Source organism: Phaenicophaeus curvirostris, chromosome 15 (genome assembly GCF_032191515.1).
Source record: "Phaenicophaeus curvirostris isolate KB17595 chromosome 15, BPBGC_Pcur_1.0, whole genome shotgun sequence".
Classification (NCBI taxonomy): Eukaryota; Metazoa; Chordata; class Aves; order Cuculiformes; family Cuculidae; genus Phaenicophaeus; species Phaenicophaeus curvirostris.
Window position 1 is genome coordinate 2,103,516 of NC_091406.1, and position 18,873 is coordinate 2,122,388.

The 18,873-nt window shown below is 44.6% G+C and overlaps 1 protein-coding gene across 8 annotated transcripts in view; it reads left to right on the plus strand.

Annotated features, from left to right (window-relative positions):
- RAPGEF6 (Rap guanine nucleotide exchange factor 6) overlaps nucleotides 1–18,873 on the plus strand; it is a 123,935-nt gene that overhangs the window by 51,127 nt on the left and 53,935 nt on the right. Inside the window, exon 1 of one of the 8 annotated variants that reach the window (XM_069869362.1) lies at nucleotides 9,408–9,469. The exons of the other annotated variants lie outside the window; for them this stretch is intronic. Within the exon in view, the coding sequence (XP_069725463.1) occupies nucleotides 9,416–9,469 (54 nt within the window). The 5' untranslated portion in view covers nucleotides 9,408–9,415. Of the gene's footprint in view, nucleotides 1–9,407; nucleotides 9,470–18,873 lie in introns of those variants that run through there. 8 annotated transcript variants of the gene reach the window in all.

The window sequence follows — 18,873 nt, forward strand, 5'->3', positions numbered from 1 at the left end:
TTTCTAAGAGTGATGCACAAATGAAACTATGTCAAACTGAAACCAGGGAGGATTTATTTTAAAGTGAGGACCTGTATTCACTTAAATCTGGCTCTGGCGGTAGCGTACGGCCCTTCCCGTTGACTGTGGGGGAGCCCGTGGTGATGGGGGATGGCACCGTGTTGGGATGCGGCATCCTTCTCCTGCAGGGTGGACACACATCATCCTGCTCTGCCAGCTGGGGTTCTGGAACAAGATATGGACTTGCTGTTAGGGAGCTGCTGGGATTGCTAGCAGCGCTGTTACCGGCCTTCCTTCGGGACTTCATCTTTCACCTTTTGTACAGCTGAAGCAGCAACTAATCTCTGCCACATGGACATGTGCGGATCTGCCAGCTGCTTTAAACAAGTTCTTCCCCTATTTTTTTTTGTCTTTTTCCCTACCACTGCTTACACTGTCATTTTCTGCTCTTTTGCCTCAAAAACTTGTTTTTAAACCTTTCTCTGTCTCAGTTAGACAAGCTCCTTATCCTGTACAGGTGCTCCTGGCCCAGGTGCTGGTGAAAGCTGGGGTGCTCATCAGCCCTGTACCCCCTGTGCTCCACACATCTGAGCTGCGCGCTTGTGTGATAAGTCAAACTCAGGGATGTTTTTACACTTACTTCCTACTCACAATGCAAAGACATCAGTGTTTTTACAACTGAGCACTTTCAGCAGGAATCCTGGAACGCTTTGGAAACGGATCCTGAGCACAGTCTGTCCTTTGTAAGGAAACCATCCCACTCTGTTAACTGGGATTGAAGCAGAGAATTGCTCAGCCCTTGGCCTAAGCTGGTGCTGGCTGTGCTGCGGGAGGGATGTAGCGTGTGCCTGTTGTTGCTCCTTGGCACTTTGTGGCAGGACCACCTTCCAAAAATTATAGATACTTTTCAGATTCATATGCACAAGAAGTAAAAATTCAGATCATTATAAACATGCTCTCCACACAATAATCAGTTTTCTATTTCTTCCTCCTCCTTTCCCTGCGTAGACAAATTTACCCCATGGTGGAAATTAACTCAGTTCCTTGGAAAATGCCTGAGAAAATATTTTATGTAACATGTTCAGAGAGTTAATCTCTGTTTTGATGGGCCCTGAGGGGTTGGGTGGCAGTTCCAAAGTCATTAATTCTTTATTAGCAGCCTTTTATGCAAACTAGATGGAGACTGATATGTAAGGATTGTGCCCACTGCTTATCGTTGTGGCACCCAGGTGGCTGATGGTAAAAACCAGCTCCTGGCACCCAAGAAAAGGCGCTTTGGTCTTTTGGGGGACTTCAGAGTGTTTTATGTAAGAATTGCAGTTCTTTGTCAGATCATTTTTCCTCTAACGTTATTGTCTCAGTCTCTTGAAATGTCATATTGAGTGGCTTCTTGTGGAGAACCGACAGGGTAGTAGCCAGCAAGCTGGTCGCCCGCATGCAGAGAGACGGTAGCGTGCGTGGATCTGTTTTTTATTTCCTGTCTTCCATCTGGGCTGTTTCTGTTCAATATGCTGTACTGAGGGGTAGCAGCCTGGTTGTATTCTTGTTTGTAGCCAACTCAACCTTTCCCTTGGATTTAGGTTTATCGTGCCTTTGAAAGAGGGAATCGTGCAAGGGTTCGTGTTGTATTTTAGCCTGAAGGGTTGTAAGTTTGAGTTGTTGGGTGGAACATCATGTACCGTTGAAGGACTTCTTTAAAGGACTGTGATAATGGTTGCTTCAGGTTTGCATTCAAGTCAAAATGGTTTTCTGATTTAGAATATGGGAATTCTCATCAACTCAGTCTGGACCAAGTTAGGGATTGAGAATATTCTCAGCCTGGATAAAAGAAGACTCTGGGGAGACTTTAGAGCAGCTTCCAGTATGGAAAGAGGCTCCAGAACTGGGGAGGGGATCTTGATCAGGAAATGCAAGGGTAGGATAAGGGGGAACGGTTTAAGCTGAAAGAGGGGAGATTGAGATGAGATCTTGGGAAGAAATATTTTCCTGTGAGGATGGGGAGGCCCTGGCCCAAGTTGCCCAGAAAAGTTGGTGATGCCCCATCCCTGGAGATGTTCAAGGCCAGGTTGGATGGGGTTTGGAGCCCCTGATCCCGTGGGAAGTGTCCCTGCTCTTGGCAGGGGCTGGGACTGGATGGGCTTTAAGGTCCCTTCCAGCCCGAACCAGTCCATGATTCCATGATAGCCTCAGCAATTTTCAGTTAAAATCACCATCACAAAATGTCAGTGCATAACACGAGCATTTGGATGCCCTGTTTTCCTTGAAAAACTTGGCATGGAAACTGCTATCTGTACGAGAGAATAGCTCGAAGAATATCTCTGGTTTTGGCATAGAACTGATTGCTATCTAATGACATTTAACGGCATTTGTAATTTCACATTTGATATGTGGAAAATTTCTTAATGGGGGTATATTTGACAGATGAAATACTTGAAATATTTGATTAAATGAAGCCTCTGGCTACACGGGACAATTAGTGCAGCTGAATTCCTTGTTGATACTTGGTTCTTGCAAGTCAGAATTGCTTTCTATCACTGAACATGAAAGTTTTTGTTCTTCTCTGATTATGTTTTAGTTTGAGGTAACGTAGCCACAGGGCTTGTATTGTCACTGTGATTTCGATCCTGTTTCCTTAACAACTGGTTAACAGTCGTGGTTTGTCATTGTGGAGTGGAGGTACGGCCCTCGCTTTGGCTGTTGAGATCGGTTTCTCAGGTCCGGTGAGAATACCTGGGCTTTCGCTGCTGTTTGCCTTTGGTGTAGGGGGTGGGGGAGTCCAGATGATGCTGGGGAAAAATTTCCAGGAGTGCACTCAGCTTCCCATTTTTAAAGGCTGTAAGTGCTGGAGCAGACCAGAAAATGAGCAGGTTTGGAAATGGCCACGCTGCAATGCTTCATCTGATGGGGGAAGCCCTGCAGAGTTGCTCTGGGGTCTGTGCTGTGCTTCCCAGCATTGCAGAATAGGGAATCTGTGCCCTGTGCCATTGTTACCTGTCTAATAAACCCCTTGGGATCACTCTTGCCAGTGCGTTACCCGCTTCATTGTCTCCTGTTGATGCTGCTGCCGAGCGCAGGCTGTGCTACACCTGGCTGGTCCCTGCCCGGGTTCAGGGATGCTGAGATTCCTGCGTGTGGGATTATGTGGGAGCTCAGGCAAGACTGTCTGCGCAGACTCTGCACGTGGAAAAGCAGCGTGGTGCCTGTGGACACAGGTCTGTTTGTGGGGAGAATACGTTCATGAGATGCTGTGCCCGAGGTGATCCTTGTTGCACACACCCTTCAGGCTGGACGCCCTGGCCACTGCTGAACAAAAGGTCACTGTTCAAATCTCCTTGCCTGGTGGGAAGCTTTGAGATTTGGTAGGGAGAGTCGGATCCCTTCCCCCTCCCTGCTTTCAGGCTTCCAGGTTGGTGTTAATCCTCAAGAAGAGTTATGGAAGAAATATTGGAAGTGGCATTTTAATGATTTCTAGCCTTGTCTGTGGAGTGAATGTGTTATTGTCAGGGTCATTTGGTCAGAGGCCTTTCTTGTGCAAGAGGTGTGCTAGAACCTTGTCTTTGGAATAATCTGCATGTTTTAACTTCAGAGACAGTTTTTATAAACAAGAGTGGAAGAAACTGGCATTTTGTATTGGCTTTTACATTCACTTTTGGGGGATGAAAATGAATATATAGGTTGATGGGCTTGGCAGTTTCCAAATGCAGAAGCTGGCTGGGTTCCTGGGCAGGTGGCAGCCGTGAGAATCACGATCAGGCCTGTGTTAGGTTTGAGATGTGATGTCAGCTTTGAGGCTCAATCCTAGCAACGTTATAGTGAGCAAAAATTCTGAACGTGTTTGGGAAATTTTGCTGTGGGTTTTCTAGAGATTTCATCCTTTCGGTATCTCTGGATTCAGTTGCACGAACTGACCCTTCTGGGGTTGCTATCCCCTTCTCAGCACCAGGGATTTTTTGGGTTGCATACCTTCCCAAACTTCCCCACCCCTTGCTGAAATGAGGTGTCAGGAAGGAAGGGAGGAGCCTGATATGAATCAGACTTTAGAAATTAACTTTTTGTTTGAGTCAGTAGCAGAGGAGGCTTCCCCCTCTGCCGGTGTTGTCCCTGTTTGCGATGCTGATCATGCTGCTGCCCGACTCTGCAGAGTGTGCACAGACAGACAGATCTGCAGGAGAGAGCTGTCATCTATAAACATATTTAAGCAAGTATTATGAGCCATATCAATCTGAATTGCTGCAAATAGGAGATGACCTTTCCGTGCTTAACACAAGTGCTGAAAAGAGATGGTTGGGGTAACGTGAAAGCAACGGGAGAAATTGAATCCGTGGAGCCTTCTTATTGTTCCTTCTGTATTGCTGGTGCTATATTTAGAAGCTTACATCACTTCAGGGATGATGACAGTCTCTGCCCTCCCTCTCCCGCTCCCTCCCGCTCTCCCTCGCTCCTTCCCTTAGGATGGATTTGTTTTTATACTACTTACGAGTCCTACAGATCTTTGGGTAGAATTTTTCTACAGCCTGTTAGTAAGTGCTACCGTGGAAGGCGATGTACGGAAGGATGCAGATGCAGCATGTAATGTCACCCTGGAGGGGAATGGGAGCCTGCAGTGCTGCTCTCCCCGTGTCCTAAAAGGGTCAGGAACAGGGCGGAGAGCTGTATTTTTCTGTTCTTTTTTCCTTTAAGCTGGAATTCCTGAGAAGCCCTGACAAGGGTCTAACCTTGCTCAGGAAGCGCAGTGATTCATTTAAGATGAAGTTAAATGGCGGGGAGAAATCGGAGCAGCCTGCCAGTGACACTGAACCAAACAAGCTGCGCTGCTGTAGCAGGGGCTGCATCCAGTGCTGCAGTTGGCTCTGCGGACCCGCACCTCGTGTGCCCCGGCACCTGCCTCTCCAAAAAGATCTGAACTCCTCAAATACATTGAAATAACCTCTTGATGCAGGTGCCCTAAGTGCTAAAATATTTCTGCATTATGCCGCTGTGTTTGGTAATTCCCACTCACAAAACGGCATTAAAATGAATTATTTTAGCCTGAAACATCTCTGCCTGAGTGTGTGAAATGACGGATTGCTTTCCAAGCAGCTGGTCCTCTTCCCCAGCCCCCACGGCAGGCTCGCTGTCGGCATGTGGCTACCCTGGGTACTGTGCTCACAAGGCGGGGAGCGAAGGAAGGTCCCTGCTCGTGGCAGGGTCTGATGTGCCAGCGGTCACCTGGCTCGGAGGACAAAAGGATAGCAGCCCGCAAGCCCAGATGTCCGACCCAGGCCCCTCTGCACACTGGTGGCTTCTGTTTGTCAGCCAGTGCCATGATGGCTTTGAGACCAGCGCTCATCCTCCCCGCCGGTGCCACACAATGGGCTTTTCTTGCTCTGATTGATCAGGGAAGAGTCGTGCTGCCGGTGGGGCTGTCCGCTGTCAGCTGGGAGTGCTTTCTGCTGCTGCTGAACTTCAGCTCAGAAAGAAGGGAAGGCTCTAATCCTGCTTAACTAAATGTGTGCTTAAATTATGAAGGGCCTTGCTCTCCTTTTCAAAACTTCCCATTTTTCAGTGACTTCATCGTGTTAGACAATTAGAACATGCAGATTTATTTAACAGTCAGGAGGATTCAGATAGCAGAAAGGGTCATTGGGCACTGGCAGAGGCTGCCCAGGGAGGGGGTTGAGTCCCCTTCCCTGGAGGGGTTTGAGGGACGGGTGGACGAGGTGCTGAGGGACGTGGGTTAGTATTTGATAGGAATGGTTGGACTCGATGATCTGGTGGGTCTCTTCCAACCTGGTGATTCTATGATTCTATGGGAGGAGAAAGGGAACGATGCATAGAAGCGTATGGAGTGATGTTCGCAGCATGGAAATAAATCAATGTTAAGAAACAAAGACCACCTTTAATTCGGAGGTTGTGGACAGAAGAGGTATTTTCTTTAAAATGTGTTGAAAACTTGGAATCCGGCTTAAAATGAGACCGGCGATGTGCTGTTTGTCCTTCTGCCTGATGCTGCAGCTCTCCACAAGTATTTTGAATACAATTGCTATGGAGCAGCCTTTGTATCGGATTTTATTTCATCTCTGAGCTGCTCTAGTTTTCGAGATTTGCCGTTAACCAGCTGATTTCTAACAACTCGCAGCCCGTTGTGCCGCAGGGAGCTGCAGAAATGCAGGCGTTAAGCCCCCCAACCCAAACAGCTGTGAGTGGGGGGCTGCGCTGGGGCGTGGAAGTGGGTCAGGTTTTCCCCCCGCTCGGGGCTGCGCGGAGCTGGCTGCAGCCCCCCGGGAGCCCCGCTGCCACCGCGCTCATTGGCGGGACGGGCAGGGCGATGATGTCATCCGCACTTAAAGGCAAAACTAGAAGGAAATAGGATTTTGTTCCCATTATTGAGCTCGTGTTTACAGGAGTTGTAAAATATGGCATCCATGCCAAAATCTTGAGTGGATCGGATTTCAGGCACAATGCGGCGGGTTGGAAATGCGGTTGGGAGATGGATATCTGCCCGAGTAGCCGAGGGAGGGAGTTTGTCTGCTATCAGTGTGCACGCAGGCAGGGAGAGGTTTCCTTCAGCTGTGCGGGTTTTCTTTTCTCTTCTGGTATAAATTGTGATGGTGATAACCCTGAGACAGGTAACGCTGCATAGAAGTGTCTGGCTGTTCATTGCTGCTCAGGATTTATCCGTGGGGCGTTGTATTGGACGGTTGAGATGCTTCTGAGTATGATTTTATGCATTATTAGGAAAGATGCAATACAGTTGGATGTAAGGTGAAGCTGACGTATCCAGCCTATTGTTCCATATTGAAGGAGCAGTAAAAGAAGCAGCCCTCTCTCGCTGGTGTGATGCATTTAAAATCTGAAGTCATTATCTACCATTCTTTTGGCTTTTAAAAATTGAACAGAGCCTAGGTTTGCAAATTTTGCCAGTGTAGGAATGAAGTTTGTTTATTTTCCTTTATGTTTGAATAAAAATTAAACCCAGTAATATTTATGAAGCCTGGTTACGTCTACAGTTTTTTGTTGTCTGGTAGAAGTCAAGTAAATGCAGATATCGATGCTGATTTCTTTTCTTTTAATACAGTTTGGGAAGGTGCTAGGGGAAGGTTTTTTCTTAGTTAAGGCACCATTTGGGTTGTAATGTGGGTTTATATGCCAGGAAGACCTCAACTTCTGGATGACAGCTGGAAGGAGCTGTTGGTTTGAGGTGGGGTAGACTGTTCTGTTGGTGTAACTTGGTTTCCAAAATTCAAGAATCTTCTCCCTGATGCCCCTTGGCATAATAGATGAAAGAGCTCTCTGTGGATTGCCTCAAACTGCCTGATTAAAGAAGAATAAGGGATTTTTGGCCCTCGGTGCCCCCAGACCACTCTGGGAATCTCCTCTTCTGTACGGAAAGTGTGGCCATCAAGAGCTACCTTGGCTTTGGAGAATCACCCTTAAACTTAATATGAACTGGGAATAATGACATACATGGCGATGAAAATTCTTTCCAAAGAGAGGAGAATGGAAACAGTGAGTGCCCCTTCTTGCAGATGAAGTAAGTGATCCAGATACTGAATAACGGCTTTGACAGAGCCGGCACCCTCTGTCCCCCTCCCGTGCTTTTCCATGCTTTCATCCTTCTGTGGTAGCAGAAGTCATTTGCCTTCTAGGAACTGCAAGCAGTCCCAGCTCAGAGGTGAGGGATCTCATAGGTGCTTCCTCCGAGCAGCTCTCCGGCGTGCTGGGCTGCCCTCCAAGAGACAAAGCTGCTTGCAAGTATTTCAGGTTTTAGCTGCAAAAAGAAATCATGAAACTAAATTGAGTCCTGCAGCAATAAGGCAATTTTGTTTATAAATGGAATTGATTTTGTTTGGGGGAGGGGGGGAACCCCACCCACCAAAACTTTTAACATGGTTTCAAAACCATTAAATTATGAGAATGGTAAACATCCCCTGTCAATAAGAAATTTACTTTGCATCCTAGATGTAAATCTACGAAGTGAATGCATGGGCTGAGATAAAAATCTTCAGGCTCTGTGTGCCAGACATCCATAAAAGCAGAAATTACTGTATTGTGAACTGATTCTGGGTGTATGTGTGTGCATGCATGTGGATGCAGATATTTATTTTATTTATTTCTGTATTTGGATGCAAAAATCAGCAACAGTCCACCCAGATGCAGTTGGAAGTGTTAGTAGACACATGAGATTAATTAAATTAAAAAACCCCCATATTTAAAATAATATTCAAAGTTGCAGTATATGCATTATAAAATAATATAATATATAATGTGGAGCAGGGTTGTTTTGCTGAGCAGTTGTACCGATATGTGTGTTTATATTAGGTCAATAAAGATGCTCTGTTGGCTGCATCTGCAGATACAGTAGCCAATTGATCTAATGCAGCTTCTAAAGGCTTTCTATACAGGTGATGTCATCCTTTTAGCTCGGTTCCCCTCCCACTCTCTTTCCTCCTTATTAGATATTTCATCTTGCTGCGGAGCATCCAATCGATGGGAGCTTCTCCTGAGGGAGCTGCTGAGAAGCAAGCAAAGATAGTAGGAATTAGGACTCCGGCACTCAGCCTTGCTGTAGTGATGGAAGTACTGCTTGGTTGTGCATTACAGAAATGTTTTAATTGGAAAAGCTAGGCGTGGATTAACCGAGGGATCCGACTGATGCATTAGAATACTAAGCAACACTGCAGAGTTGTAAACTGCATTAAAAAAAGGAGGAGGAGGGGGGTGCAAAAGAGAAAAGGGTTTGTATTGCAGAGGCTTTTAATACACAGTGCAAACCTGTTAGATATCCTGGAGCTACGATCTGGACGCTAATTCCATTTTTGCTGTCATGATGGACAGGAGTATAATGAAGAAACTTTAATATCCAGGGTGTGGGATTCGTGAATTGCCTGAGATGCTGAAGAACCTTTGCAAAATTTCAGCCACAAGATGAATGTGAAGTTTCTGAAAAGTGGACCCGAAGATAAGCCACTCGTGAATGCATTTTAGAGAAGAGAAAAAAAGGAATTGGAAGAATTCATATCTCACCTTTTAATGTATTGTTGCTTTAAGCTGCAGTTCTAATCCATTTCAGAATTAATTTGATTTTTGGAGCACTTTTTGGGTGCATGCCTCTCGCCTGGGGGAGCATATGGGTATTTGTGTTTGAAGAGCTAAGAAACATTTTGATTTGAATTTACGTGCTTGTTAAAAGTGGAACATTTTTATAGGAATTGCTGCTGCTGCTGCTAACTCCCTGCAATACTGAAAACTACTCTGATCTAGTGGAAGCTGTAACTGAATTCAGTGTGAAATTCAAGCCTGAGAAGTTGCATACATATACATTTGCTGCTTTGGTTTATGATTTTCAAAGAGAATCCAGAGGGGATTTTACTCTGTATTTTTCTCCTGTGGCTTTTATTTAAGAAAGGAAACTTTTTTCCCCCTAGCCTAAGAAATGGCTTTCCTTGTTCGATGTTACGCCAACTGTCTGCAGCCGTGGGCCTCCAAAGTAAGTATGAATTTGTCTGTGCTGCATTTCTGACCGGTAGCAGCAGCCGTGCTGCTCCTCAGCGTTCACTTCTCCAGCCCCGAGTGCTTCTCGGCTGAAGTGCTCGGCTCTTGGCTGGGCACGGACCGTTCCTGGGGCATCATTTCTAAATGGGCAGGGGGGACCTTGAAATCACCGGATTTGTTTTATATATGAATAGCTTATGAATTAACAGGCAGTCTAAAAATGCCATTTGCTTATGAAACGTGTAAAGCTTGCTCTTTAGCCTAGTAATACACGAGGCAAGTATTCTTCAAGTGTGATATTTTTATGACTGCTTGCATGTATTGCTAGCTTGACGATATTGCTATACAGACCCAGATGTTCTAATTTTCAAGCTGTATGAAGCTGTGCTGCTTGTTTCCTTTGTGCAGTGTTGTCGGGTCGGTTAATTATTTAGCCGATCTGTCTAATTGCACTTAGCTTTAAAGGACACAAAATAATTTTGTGTGCCTAAAGATGCAGTTTTTTTGTGAAACTGGGGAGGGAAAGGTGTTACTTTTTAAAGAGGTAATGAAATCTAGAACGTTCGAGGAAACCTGCTTATTGAGATAAACGCCTTTAAAGGAATTAAGAAACACAGTATTTGTCGGACTCTTCTTATTTGCTGCGCGTGGTCAGAAAATTAGCTGAGTTGCTGGTATTTTTTTAATGCTACTGCCAAGAAGTAGTTACCTAAGATGCAGGAATTGCCTTCTAAACTTGAGGCCAGGCTTATATTCATTATTATTTATTACAGTTCTGTATTTATATTGCAGCTCATATGGGCTAGAATAAAGACTCTGCAACTTTCTTGCGTGTGCAAGCTGGCAGGGTATGGAGGCAGTGGGCAAAATCCATCAGGAGAGACAGCATTGGCTTTGGAGCAAGGAATTTGTTCTTGACTTTGGTCCCGGAAAGTTTGGAGTCCATGTGAGATGATGGGGTGGAGAGGCACCAGGGAGAAGCCCAGTGGGTGTGCAGAGTCCCTGTGCAGGGTGGGTTTCCCTGTCTGCTAAGTGGAAATGGAGCTCACAGTGTATGGGGGTGAAAGCACTGGGTGTTCGGGTTTCCTTATGCAGTTGCCACATCAATTTGTGAATCCATGGGGGTACACGGGGCTGAGTTTTGGCTCTTACCCGTGTGCCGACTCCAGCCTCTCATCAGGCGAAGCTGAGCTGTGAGGTACTCCTTGTCTTGAAGGGCAGACAGGCTCCAAGTCCTTAACCAGGTAGTTGCAGCTCCTCGCCTTCGAGTTCCTGCTGGCAAACACTGGCTTGTTTTGTGTCATCATCCCCGTCTCGGGCATACGTGTAGCTCTTCCGCTTTCTTCCCTTCCTGCTCTGTTGGCTTTAGATGTGAAAGGATGAGTTTACTTAAGCTTGGCTTGCCTGCACCCCCCTTATTAAGGAGATATGAATGTGGAATAGTGCTCAAAAACTGGGAATGCTTAGTCACGTTGGTACTTTGGCTGGGATTGCTCTTTCCATAGAGTTTGGGCCAAAGCGAGGAGCCACAGAACAGAAACCCCGTGCTCACATAAGGCTTTGGTGGGGGTAAAATAGTTGTATCAAGAAATGGTAAAGGTTTCTGGTGCTCTGTGTCAGCTCTGTGGAGGATTCCTAGTGGATTGCTGCCCCACCAGCCACGCCATTTATTCACTCATTGACTCTCCATGAATGAAACGGTTTAAAATGCAGGAGAGGAAAAGGTTTAGGTTTTTTCTTTCTTTTTTTTTTTTTTAATAGCCGATGAAAACCAATGAACTGGTTTTACGTTCCCATCTTTAGCTAAACGTTCTTTATATTTAAAACCACTAAAGGAAAAGCACCTGTAGCTCTTTATGCAAAACCTCACAAAGCCCCTCAAAACTTTTAAATTGATCTTCTGCAACTCTGAAGAGCAACGTGCATAGAATTGAACACATGGATGAGCTGTATTATATCCAAGTTTATTCCGTTTTGTTTTTTTCTTTGGAGTCCATATCTAAGACAGGTATTTTATAATAATACATATTATAGCAAAAGAACTGATGTCAGAATCTTCAATATGCAAGTTTATAACTTTTACTTGAAAACGTCAACTATTTTATGAGACTGTTCTGAAACTAGAACCATTTCATGCCACAGAGCAGGGAATATCTGATTAATCGCTGAGAAAGCAAATGAAAAAATTCAGAATTTCTTAGATTTATATAGTTATCTGTCCCAGAATTTTTTTAATTAGTTGATTTTTAAACTGATACAGTACAATAGTCTGAAAATGAGCTGTTGACTCAGTTGTAATGAGAGCTGTTCTGAAGGTGACAGTGGAGTGACGCATCTATTCAATCAGAGCAAAATGAAGTCATGTTGAATATGACTAATCAGAAAGGTGAGCTTTCATGAAGGTAATTAAAGGAGGGTATTCCTGAAGGTTAGCGAGGTTGGGTTTTGTGGTGGTGGTGTGACCTGACCCGCAGGAGAAGCCGGCTTTAGGAGCTCTGTCACCTCCTGGAAGACATTCCCTAAATATCAGGAGTGTCTGCACCGATTCACACTGCGTGCACTCTGCACCTCCTGGAGACGCTGTTGCTTCTGCCTTCTGAAAGGAAAAGAGACAGAGTAGCCGTCTGTAAAGTAATTGATGTGATCTATTCTCCTGCATAAAGAGGATAAAGTGAGAGAGAACTGGGAGCGTGGATTTCTGCAGTGCACCTGAAGGTGAGCTGTCTGAGCCTTTCCGTGCAGGCTCTGTAAGAGGTCAGTGCTATTTCTCAGGACGCTGAATCCGTCCAAGAGAGATCGCCCTCTCCTCTGCAGGATGGTGGTGGTTCCCATCAGCTGTGTCTGGAGGTGCCAGAACAGGGATGGGATCCTGTGTCTCAAGCACAGCCTAAGAAATGGTCTTTGCCCTGGGGATCATGCACTTTCTGGAATGATGGACTGTAGGAGAGGAGATAAATGGATGCAGGCACCCTTAAGCAAACAGGGTGGATGTGATAAGCAGCAAGGAGCACGGCGAACAGTTATCAAAGCTGTTCCACTGCCGCTCTGGAGGAAGATGAAGGAAGGTTGAGGACTTCCCATTGGTCTTGTGGAGGTTGGCTTCCACTGGCTGGCAGTATTTGCAAGGGCAAGAGGCATTCACCTTAAATCAAACTGAATTCCTCTGATACCAGCACAATATTTCAAGGCAGAAAAGTTAAATATTTCAAATGTACCTCAGCAAGATCTTGATTGTCTCTATGATTCTGATCAGAACTTTCCCAGTGCCTGTTAAATTGTCTGTAATGTACTTTGGGGTATTAGACTCTGAAACATGGATGCATTATGAAGTCAGCATGGAAGAGAGCTCTAAACTTAACGACATAGATATATGCAGTTCTGTATTAGAAATTTTATGCGTATCCTAACAATTTCATGGGCCTAGAATGCATACAGTTCCCCTGTTTGTATAGCAGGAGGGTCTGATGGGGAAAATACAGTAATTGGATAATGTATCTGTAGAGGATATTTAAAAAGGGATGCTTTTTGAGGTAATGTGCATTTTATAGAAAATAAGGGGTTTTCAATTAACATTTAAGCTTCTAAAATGTTTGTTCCTGAAGGAAAACAGTTTCATTTCAGATCCCAGGTGTGTGTTAAACTTATCTTACAATAGTAGACAGTAATTTATTTTCTCTAGGCTTCTGTGTTCTTCTTGTTCTGCTGCTTAGATAAAATCTAATAACGCTAAGTATAATCACAAGATGCATTTGCTGTAAAAGTTTGTGTTTGGATTGAGCAGAAGACTTGGAATAATTTTTCAGTCTTGTTCCTATTTCTGCTGTTGTCTCACAGGTGCGTGATGCAAGTTCTAGTTATCCCTAACGGAAATCAGTGTCACACCATCTTCTGGTTCCAAGGGGCATCAGTTCGATCTCCAACATCTTGAGTTGAAACTGTAATGCAATTAAGGTTTATTTTCAGCTCCTCAGAAGAAAAACAGAGCTTGGATAGTGTGTCCTTGATTTGATTCGATGTCATCCTTGTCTTTGCTAATGAACTTATATGGAACATAGCCCTGGTGGTATGAATTGTAAATGCTTTCAGGACACACAGAGCAACTGATTTTTTGCTTTCTTTTTTCAGTCAGTTTTGGCAACAACTTTCTCTTCCTCTTGGTTTTGCATCTCCCTACAATCTTTCTCTGTCCATGCCTGTAGCTTCCAGCCCGTCATTCTGTGGTGCAGAGCACTCTGTTGTCACACCAAGTGGGACCTGTGGGAGCTCATCACCCAGATATGCAAATTTGTCAGGCGCAGGCAGCAGGAGATCACTGTTTTAGCACCTTGGTTCTGGTTCCCAATGGTTCCTTTCCCTCCTACAAATTTTGTTTTGCATGGGTTGCCCTCTTTTTTGAGTTACTGGAGCTCAGCTCAACTTTTTTGAGTTACTTGGCCAGCTCCTCAGGGTGTTTATGATCTCTCCTATTTCAAATTTTCTTATCTTTTCCCCCCTCCATCCCCTGCAACAGGATTGCCTTGATCTGTAGGAGCACACCCTCTTGGTTATCCAATACTCTGATCCCTGAGTACTCCAACCACAAAATGCTTATCTTTCTTAGTTAAAAGTTTAGCTCTGTTTTTTTTAATAACAACTTGGAGCATACTTTCTGTAAGACTATTTAAATGTGCTTTTTGTTTGAAAGTTTATTAAGATAAAAATAAGAGCTGTGTGGCCATTTACTCTAGAAAGGCTGGATTTTCTTACGCTCTGGTGTATATTGATGTTAAATGCAAGTACACATCGTACTGCCTAACAGAAAAGCCTTTTCCTGCAGTATTGTTTTTATGGGAAATTGATTCTTAATATGCAAATAAACACCTATCTGTTCATTTATTTCCTCTGAGACTTTGTTTGTTTTAAACCTGCTTTGTTACAGTTTTGCTTACAGCTACAGCCTAGTTCGGTTCCACCCTGTTTTGCTCCTCTCACTTCCATGAATGCATTTCTTTATGAATGCAGAGAGAAAATGTAGATGGAAGATTGGCTTTCCTTTGTTTTTTGGCATGCACGGGATCTGAGGGCCTCCATGTGCTCTTAGCTGAGAGGAAATGTGTTGCCAAGTGGTGTTTGTGGTGTTGGGGTACTGGTGCTGCACAGCCCAACTGGTTACATCCCCGGAGACAACGGTCGCTTGGTGTCACCGTAGTGATGGGGGAGTCTGAGGAGCCTGGAGACGTGTGAAGAGGGACCATCATCAGCGTGGTATTTTACCAATTGGTGTATGTCAGAGTTTATAAGTTATTCAGCTGAGATGGAACGCGATGGAGGTTTGGAATTTCATGTGCCCTGCAGTGCTGCGGGGTGCGCGCTCCCCACACAGCAGCTGGTGAGTTAATGACTTGTGGAAACTTCAGCACCTTGCAGAACTTGGAGGTTCACAAGTTGCTGTCACAGTTTGTTTTCCACTGTAATTATTTAGACAAGGCTCTTTTTAGTTGTAGTACGTAATAGTTTTCAGCGGCGAGAGCAAACAGTAAAATTTGAACTCTGACGCTGAAAATGAGTCTTTTTGAACATTCCTGTTAAGTTTTCATAGTAGCAAAGCACCATCCCTTGTATTTTAAAAAAGTTCCACAGTGACTAGATCAGAGGAGAGTTGACCTGTACTAGCAGACGGTTGTAAAAAATGCAGCTTAAGGTTCCATCTTGGCAATATTATGGAGCTCTAATCAATACCAATACATTTTGTCACAGGTGAATTTTCACAGCTGAAGTCCCCACTTCTTCTCCAAAGCAGAGAGGCTTGCGTGTCATCTGCTTACCGTTATCATGAGTTAAGGCGTAGTGGTAATCTATAATTTAGATATATGAAAACCAAATTAAAATTGCATTACATGTGTGGTTTAAGGCAACACCAGAATTTAGTTTAAAATTCTGTCCTCGTGTCACCTTATTGTAACTAAGGAAACGTAATGCTTGAGAGGATTTTATTTTCTACACTGTAGGAACCATGAAGACCAAGAAGCTCTTGGCTGCCAGAGGCATAGAACAGCCTCTAGGGATTTTTAATTATTTTAGATGGTTTTTTTGTTGTGTTTTGTTTGGTGGTGGTGTGGGGGGTTTTTTTTGGAAAACAAGTTTTATTTTAGGAATGCTACAAGGATAGTTTTTGGGGCGCTGTGTGGCTGTCATGCACGTTATCAACTTGGTCCTTATATATTCGAGGTTCATGTCTCTTGTACCAATAATAACTGGAGTAAGTCTGTACTATAGCTAATAGATTAAGACATGTTTTGAAATAAATATGGTCAGCAAGCCCAGCATGTTTTTGAAAGGAAAATGATCTGAAGTTTGTACAGTTGGATTGGCACTGCTTTTCTTAGCATCATGTTATTGGAGATTATAGGATTTTATCTGAATCCGTTGGGAAAATATTTGATCCATCAGTTGGCTTTAAAAAACCAAGCAAACAAACAACAACCCCCCAAAAAATATATTGTTGCTGCTCTTAAAAATCTGAAGAAATATTTTGTGCCAGTGGTGGAGCATCTGTGGTCTTTAAGGAGGAAATGTGTTTGCACTAAGTTAGCTGAGGAGTGATGTCAGCATCGGTAATTCGGCTGGGCTCATCTTACCCTCTGTGGTACCTAAGTGGCCTCTTTGTGCCTCTCAGAGGAGCAGCTTTCTCCTCTCCCATTAACACAGCTCTAAGTGTATTTTATACTTACACGTTTCTAAACGGGAGCAGGAATGTGGGTTGCATGTAAAAGGTGGACGTAAACAGAGTTCATGTATAGAAATCCTTGGGGAAAAAGGGGCTGATGAAAATTCTGTGAAATAACTGCAGAGAATGAAAATTTAAATAATTAAACTTGGAGAGATTTGCATTTTTTTTTTTTTTTTAGATGGAATGAATAGGATAGATGGGAGCAAAGAGTGGGGTACGTAAAGGTTTGGATATGCTGCCGGCTCCCTGCGCCCAAGTCCAGGACCACTTGTGGTGTGATATAAACAGCAGAGTGCTCGGCAGCGTCTGGAGTTCTGGTGTTCCTGAATGTTCCCTCCAAGCTCCTCAGACAAAGCTTTCCCCTTCTGTGGTAGGGGTTTGGTCTGTAGGAAATCGTGAAGGTATGGGGAGTGTACGCAGGATTGCAATGTAAAGAGGAAGGCTGCCCCAAAATAGGGGGGATCTGAAGACTGGGAGTACAAATGGAATTAGAAGGAAGAAATCTGGGCAGAACTGAAGGGAATGAAAGGATGTGGTCAGGGAAGAGGGTAAGTGGGAGCTGACAGAGGGGTCAGAGGACCGAGATCCTCATCAGTTCTTTGTCCAAGTAGTCTTTTTAGTTTGTCTATTTTGTTTATTTGAATTTTTAAACTAAAGGCAAACGTGGTTTTGTTAACTGGTTAACAGTCTAGACTTTGTGTCATCCGAGAAAGGGAAATTGCTACCTTCAAAACCACCTGGGTGTGATGGAGGCTGAGCGGGAGCATTTCCTCAAGCTCAGAGGTTACCAAGTGGAATCGCGGTTAACACTCCAAGGGTTCCAGCTTAGAACAGTGCAAACCTCTTAATGGAAAACCTCAAGCGATAAACTAAATGATAACTATATGTGCTTTAAAATGGGGGTTGTTAGGCTTGGAGTTTGAGAGCTGGTAGTTGCGGTGCGATGGTTGGGTCGCTGTCGCAGTGTGGTGGGTTTGGTGGGGAAGCAGCAGCCGTCCGCGTGCACCGACCCTGTGGGGCTGCGCTGCGCTTTTACTCAGGGAAATCAACCCCGTGTTGTTCCCGAATAATACTTTTTCTGGCAGCGTTTCAGGGGACTTCAGTAAAGCAAATATGGTTTAAAGTTACTGACAATCTGTAAAACCAAGGACAGAAAATGTGCTTATCCAGCCTGTAGGACAGCCTGTTCCCTGGGAGGCTGATGCTTCTCCTGTGTCTGGACTGGATCGATTGGTTGTGAACATCCACACAGGGACCTAGGAATGCTGATGAAAAACTTTGCTATCAAGGAGTATCAAATAAAGAGTGAGGAGTAACTTTTGCTTCTTGATTGCCCATTTTCTTTGTGTTAATTTGAGTTTGTAATGGATGCTGTACACTGGGAGAATCATGCAGGCCATGATTCCTTCAGTAATTTGGTTTCTGATGCTGCATCCTCTAGTCAGCTCCCTCATCGCAGGATTTTCTGGACATATTTAGTAGACATGAATATGAAACATGATGGGGAAGCTTCTTTTACACCTGGAGAAATATTATTTTTATGTCTTGTGTCCATCTGTCAAGACTATTTTGTAAGTTCATGTGGTCTGTGCCTTCGTGGCAAATGTTTTTCTGGTTATAGAATCATAGAATAACTTAGGTTGGAAGGGACCTTAAAGCCCGTCCAGTCCCACCCCTGCCATGGGCCAGGGACACCTCCCACTGGATCAGATTGCTCTAAGCCCCATCCAACCTGGCCTTGAACACCTCCAGGGATGGGGCAGCCACAACTTCCCTGGGAAGTCTGTAGTGGTCCAGATTGAGGGTCCCTGTGGCCACATACCTGTCCCCTGGTGTCATGCAGAGCACCGCTGGGTGGTTTCCTGTGGGATACCTTTGGGCAGCGATGGGTGCTGTAGCATCTTTGTCCTCTTCTGCTTCCTTCCTCCCCATTTCCATTCTTTGTCTCCTCTGCACAACCTCCCTGAGTTTCATCCATTACCCCTGACATCCACCAGTTTCTCCACAGCCTTCCCAAGAACCATCCTTTTTTCCAAGGATGCCCAAGGACAAATACGAGCAGACATTCTTCTCTTCCACTCTTTGCTGCTTTGAGAGTGTCGTTTTTGCTGTATTTTTATGTCCTTCTGCTTCATCCATGCATTCAGAGCTGCACTGCTGCTTCCAGACCTGCTGCTCTGGTCTGCCTCTCCCTTCAAACCTATAAATCAATCTCTTAATGAGATTTGTCTTCTACAACATGTGCAAGATGTGAGTGTCCTTTCTGTTGAGATAGGACAAGAAGCACTTACGTAGGCTGCACTCCATGGTTATTTTGTTCTTTAATGTGAGAGTTTCTGCATTGTGCAGGAGGAGAAATGTCAGGTTTGGGGCTTGTGTAGGTTTTTGGAGTTTCTCTGGTTTGGTTTTATATTTTGAGGTTTTGGAATTTCTCTGGTTTAGCAGCAGGAGCACTGCTGCCCCTTGCTTTGGGGTTGGATGGCTGCACCCACGAAATCCATAGCAAAAGCCAAGCTCTTGGTGGACCTTGTGAATTCAGCTCATGCGCGTTTTCAGGACAGTTGTGGGTAGAGTTGCATATTTTATACATATCATTTTAATGAACTGTTTCTCAGAACCATCTTTTGTGATTTCATGTCCTCTGATGTCCCCTCCCCTCTCGTTGGTGTTGCCCTTTGGGCTGGCCTCAG